At 39.1% G+C, this 6003-nt stretch overlaps 1 protein-coding gene across 1 annotated transcript; it reads left to right on the top strand.

The window, feature by feature from the left end:
- The first annotated feature begins 2903 nt into the window (after positions 1-2903).
- On the top strand, positions 2904-3842 carry LOC136168816 (olfactory receptor 8B3-like). The gene has a single exon (XM_065936516.1). It carries the CDS (start codon positions 2913-2915, stop codon positions 3840-3842), a length of 930 nt encoding a protein of 309 aa, XP_065792588.1. The 5' UTR covers positions 2904-2912.
- Positions 3843-6003: the final 2161 nt, after the last annotated feature.

Here is a 6003-nt window from a genome sequence, read left to right as displayed (position 1 = left end):
GTTTTGTTATAACTAAATCAGGCTACTGTGACCATTATGTAGATAGAAGAAAGGAGGGTAATGAGTTAGTTTTGCAATGTTAGGAATAAGCTGAGTATCTCTACAATCATTTCTCTGCCTGTATTTACACTGGTTGTATTAAAGATGAAAGAATGACCTTTAACTTTGCCATAGTTTAGCACTTTGCCATAAACTTTCTTGTAATGTAACTTCGTGTAATATAAACTTGGAGAGAGTGTTTCTGTTTCCTGCATAATGTAAATAAGACTTCTAACATTTTTATAGAAAACAATGTTTTAATGAATCTCTAAGGTCCTCATCAAGACTAAGCCCCAAAATATCTATCTTGTGGGACACATTTCAAGTTTGTCCTGAGTAACTTTTGGTACTTTTGTTATTTCTAAGGATCTGGTAATAATAGTTGTGACTCATTTTAGTAATGATTGGATTTTCGAATGTCCTATGTGTAATCCATATGAAAGATTTTACAAAATTTTTTTGTGTCTCTGCTGTCTTTATTCTTTCTCATTGAGTTCCCCTGACTCCATGACGTTAACCTCTGTGGAAATGGTCCCCAGATCTTTTTTATCAGATTCTTGTCTTCCTCTTGAGCATTATTTAGCCTTATTTGGGTTGCATACTTCTTTTTAGTTGCTCAGTTGTGTCCAACTCTTTGTGACCCCATGGACTATGAAACCCACCAGGCTTCTTTGTTCATGGGATTTTTCAGGCAAAAATACTGCAGTGGGTTCCCATACTTCTACTTGTTTGTCCAGCTGGGAACTCAAGATCAGCATGTTCACAACTGAATGCATAATGTTTATGAATATTCCTACTCTTTCTGAATTTTCTGTTTGTAGTAACATCACAGTTTAACCTAGCACCTAGGCTAATGTCTTTGGGATTTTTGTCTATTTCTATCCCATTTGTGAGAAGCTCTACTGACTTTCCTTTCAGTATCTCTCGCATGTGTTTGTTTCTTGGAATTATTCACAGTAGCACAGTTAATTCAGGGCATTTTTATCATTCGCTGACCATTTTAATTGCCTTTTGTGAGTCACCTTGTCTCCAGTCTCTCTTATGCCAGGCCATTCTACCAGCTGTTGCCATATTAATCTTTCTAAGCTTGCACTTAGATGATTTCAATGCCATGTCAAAAAAAGAAATGAAAATCTCGAATGGTTCCTAATGGCTTCCGATAGTGAGCTGACCTTAATTTTGGCATTTGAAAGCTGCTTCTATTGACCCAAATCTGCCTTTTGATCTATGCTGTCAGGGAGAGACATTGAGACTTTTCTGAGAATTTGTGGAAATCCTCTTTGTGACATTCAGGGAAGATGGTAATTATATTATTTTCTCTGAATTCAGCAGCTTTGATCTGAAGTGCTCTTAGATGAGATCTAAGAGTTTAGCAGTGACCTTACATGCCTTACTGATGTCTTTCCTGTCTTACACTCAGGTCTGCAAAGAAAAACACCAGCACTACATAAGCCTTTGCCTGCAGGGCAAGAATTTTGCTGTAGTGTCCAACATAGGTTCCAGGAAAGATGGGAAAGGGATCCTCATTCCTTTATTCTTTTATTATACAAATATTTATTGGGTGCCTATTATGTGCCAAGTATTGCTCTGAGGTGCTACACAAATAACTCTGAAGAAAGTAGAAAAAAATATAGCTTAGATTTTGTGAGTACATAAATGTGTGTTTATGTGTGGTGGGAACATGCAGGAAACAAATAAATGTATAGTATTTCATATAGTGATAGATGCTAGAAAGAAACCACGTGGATGGAGGGGAGATTCTGCTTTTCTCTTTGGGGATATGTCCTATTTTGTAAGAAACTAAAAGATCTGTAAAATGGTATACTTCATATAAGTCAGTGTTGTTATCATGAACTAGGCTGAATATGCAAAGTACGTAATTTCTTTTTGCCTCAAAGTCTGACCTCTGGGGAAAACACTAAGAAAACACAGGTCTTTTAATTTTTAATCAGGTTCCTAGGATTTCCCAAGTCATAAAAACCCGTGGGTCAAATTAGCAGGTGGCTCCCTGGGCACCAGCAGATGCTATTTACACCCCCTAGTCTGGAGAGGACACTCTGCAGAGCCACCATCAGGAATCATGACCTGTAACTCGTGGCATCTCAGAGCCAGAGCTACTGAGGTCTGCTCTGGCTTCATCAGTCTAAAACTCACTGAAAACAAAACAACAGAAAACTCCTGTTTTAGGTTGTTCTTCCTCAAAATTCATCAAAGCCACTTGCCCTTCCATGCAAATAATGTAGAAGAGTTAATTAATAAGGTGAGCTGACCTTGATTTTGTCATTTAGAAGCTTCCAAAACTGATCCAAATCTGACTTTGGATCTGATTCTGTGCTGAATTTAGCAAGGAGAGACATTAGGACCTTTCTGAGAGCTTGTAGAAGTCCTTTACCTGACATTTGGGAAGGATGAAAGTGATTTTATTTCTCTGAGCTCAATTAACCCAGCAGGACTGAGGTCCTCATGAGGTGAGTGTTGCATTTTATCTGTCCTGTTACTCGTCTTCCACACCTCATCTGTGGAAGCCTGGGACTCCCTGAAATGACACGTCTTCTCTCTGCTGAGATGACCACTGTTCATCGGGTGGGCCTGGTAACTGTCAGAGCAGAAGCGGAGCAGCGAGGCTGCTGTCATGAGGTTCAGGGTCACTGAATCTAATCCCTGTAGAACTTGCCCATTAGTGTTTTTGATACACATCTTTAAAAATTCCCTCAGCCTTTATACAGAAGAGAAAACAAAGGCACAGAGGGGTGGGCTGGGGTTCCTTCTCGCATTCTGGGTCTCTCTCATTAGAGTGGGGTTGGGTGGAGAGAGCGGGGTACTCATTTTAACATTACCCTCTGTCCTGTTCTCCAGGTGTGTCCTAGGGAAGAATGGCCCCAGAGAATGACTCTTCAGTGACTGAGTTTATCCTGCTGGGTTTAACACAGAAGCCAGAACTCCAGCTGCCTCTCTTTTTCATTTTCTTAGCAATTTATGTGGTCACTGTGGTGGGGAACGTAGGCTTGATTATTCTTATTGCTCTGAACCCTCACCTGCACACTCCCATGTACTACTTTCTCTTCAACCTTTCCTTCATTGATCTCTGCCACTCCTCTGTCATTACCCCTAAAATGCTGATGAGTTTTGTGGGCCAGAACATCATCTCTTATGCAGAGTGCATGACTCAGCTCTGCTTCTTCTCCTTCTTTGTTATTGATGAGTGCTGTATTTTGACGTCAATGGCCTATGACCGATACGTGGCCATCTGTAAGCCCCTGCTCTACAAGGTCTCCATGTCCCATCAGGTCTGCCTCATGCTGACGGTGGGTGTATACGCAATGGGGCTTGTGGGTGCCATGGCCCACACTGGGTGCATGCTGCGACTCTCCTTCTGCGATGGAAACATCATCAATCACTACATGTGTGACATTCCTCCTCTCCTCCAGCTCTCCTGCACAAGCACCTCCATCAATGAGCTGGTGATTTTCATTGTGGTGGGTGTCAATGTCATAGTGCCCAGTGTCACCATCTCCATTTCTTACACCTTGATCCTCTTGAACATCCTTCATATCCGTTCTGCAGAGGGTAGGTCCAAAGCCTTCAGTACCTGCAGCTCCCACATAATTGTGGTTTCTATTTTCTTTGGATCATCTGCATTCATGTATCTCAAGCCTTTTCCTGCTGGGTCTCTGGATGAAGATAAAGTGTCCACAATTTTTTACACCATTGTGGGGCCAATGGTGAATCCTTTCATCTACAGTTTGAGGAACAAAGATGTCCAAGTTGCACTGAGTAAGACTTTGAGGAAAAGGGTGTTCTAAGTGAATTTTTTTTGTACTATTTGTTAGTACTATTTGTTACTAGTAATTAATAGTATTTTTTACCAATAATTAGTACTATTTGTTACTAATAATTGTTACAAATATTACTCTTTCCAAGGTGGTTCTTTCTCAGATCTTCACTGTGAGAACCTGCTGGGGTGTTCTGGAGGTAAAATCCAAGAAAGAGTGGCCATTCCCTAAAACTGTGACTCTTATGGTGTGCTGCAAATCTTTGGGGTTTCAAAGAATCAGATATGACTTAGTGACTGAATAACAATGAATCTTAATATATATTTGATAGAAACATGTTATCTCTGACTCTAATCTAGCATCATAGGATTCATGGTAGACTTTCCCTTTTGTGTATCTGTAAATTCTTTCTTTGATGGTGTTACCTACTTATTTGACTATACATTGTAAGGAGAAAAGGGGGAAAAGTAAAACTGTATACAAGCAATGTACTCCAGACAGTAAATGTATTTCTCACACTGGTATTGATTTGCAGTTCTGAAACTATCACATGTGTACTGGGATTGAATGAGTGATAATAAATTTAGATAATAGAAATTTTGTTATAGCCAAATGCCTTTTCCTGACTAATTTGCTTATGACTGATAATGATGCTGTACACTCTCACAAAGTGTAGTGGTAGGGCATTCCTTGCTTTCCCCTTAGCTTTGACCAGTTATTAAAAACCTGCTAAAAATCTGGATGTCTCAGTCTTTAATCATAGAGAAAGAAGAATGAGAGCCTTGACTCAAATTGGCTTAAAGAGGATTCAGAGAAGAATCAGCTTCAACTGTGATTTCTAGCCTCTGCCCCTGAAACATTTTCCATAAATAAAACATTTACTTTTGTATAAATACAAGAATATAGTAATATTTAAATTACTGCTGAAGGTGGAATAAACTTAAATTGTAAAAAATGGAATGCTGCTCAATAGTAAGGGAAATGGCTATTGATACATGCAACAAATGGGATGAACATTTAAGGCATCATGGCTAGTGAAAAAAGCCAGTCTCAGAAATTGCATATTGTTTGATTTCATTTATTATCCTCCAAATGACTTGACTATGGAGGTGGAGATGAAAGAGATAGAGATGAAGAAAACAGAAATGAAGGTGGAAGGGGATGGGTGTGACTATAAAAGAGTAGTATAAGAATTTCTATAGGTGGTGAAACAGTCTGTATCCAGTCTTGGTGTTGTTACATGAATATATACAAAGAATCAAATTGCGTAGATCTACACACATGTACACACACACAGTGTAAACACTCAGTGCATATAAAACTGCTAAAATCTCACTGTCTGCAGTCCTGAAGTCTTGTTACCATTACTAAACCAGTGTCCATTTCCTGGTTTTACTGTTACACAACAATTGTGAAAGTTGTCGTCATGATAGGAAGCTTCATGGCGTTCAAGGGACTCTACATTATTTTAGCAATTCCCTGTGGATCTATACTTATTTCAAAATAAGTGTTAGCTGCTCATAAGCATGAATAGAAGTTAATACATATCTAGGAATTTTAAAGTCATATTTTCTTGAAATATAAGTCTTTGAACAGTGATTTTCTTATATGCTCTATGCTTAGTCACTCAGTCATGTCCGACTCTTTGCGACTCCATGGATTGTAGCCCTCCAGACTGCTCTGTCCATGGGGATTCTCCAAGCAAGAATATTGGAGTGGGTTGCCATGCCCTCCCCCAGGGGATTTTCCCAACTCAGGGATTGAACCCAGGTCTCCCACATTGCAGGTGGATTCTTTATTGTCTGTGGCACCAAGGAAGCCCAAGAATACTGGAGTGGGTAGCCTATCCCTTCTCCAGGGGATCTTTCTGACCCAGGAATTGAGACAGGGCCTCCTGTATTCCAGAGGATTCTTTACCAGCTGATCTACCAGAGAAGCCCCTGATTTTTTTATAGACTTAATTTATTAAAAGCAAAGACATATTGAGTCAGAACAGCCCAAACTAAATTTTCGTGGAATATTGGATTAGAATTATACCTAATAGCATTTTACTGAAACAATAATGTCTAAATGCAACAATAATGTCTAAAAGCAATAAAAAAATCCTTTTACTATATGTCTATAAAATGTTCATAAATATTTAAAGATATTCAAACTATTTTACAAAGCAAGTAAATAACCTTTACTGAAG

Source organism: Muntiacus reevesi, chromosome 5, assembly GCF_963930625.1.
Source record: "Muntiacus reevesi chromosome 5, mMunRee1.1, whole genome shotgun sequence".
In the NCBI taxonomy this organism is placed as follows: Eukaryota; Metazoa; Chordata; class Mammalia; order Artiodactyla; family Cervidae; genus Muntiacus; species Muntiacus reevesi.
The sequence above is the reverse complement of the archived record's forward strand: the minus strand, read 5'-3'. Positions and strand labels throughout refer to the sequence as shown.

Bases quoted from the DNA above. Each gene is read 5' to 3' on its own strand.
- LOC136168816 (XM_065936516.1), top strand. From the start codon at position 2,913: ATGGCCCCAGAGAATGACTCTTCAGTGACTGAGTTTATCCTGCTGGGT.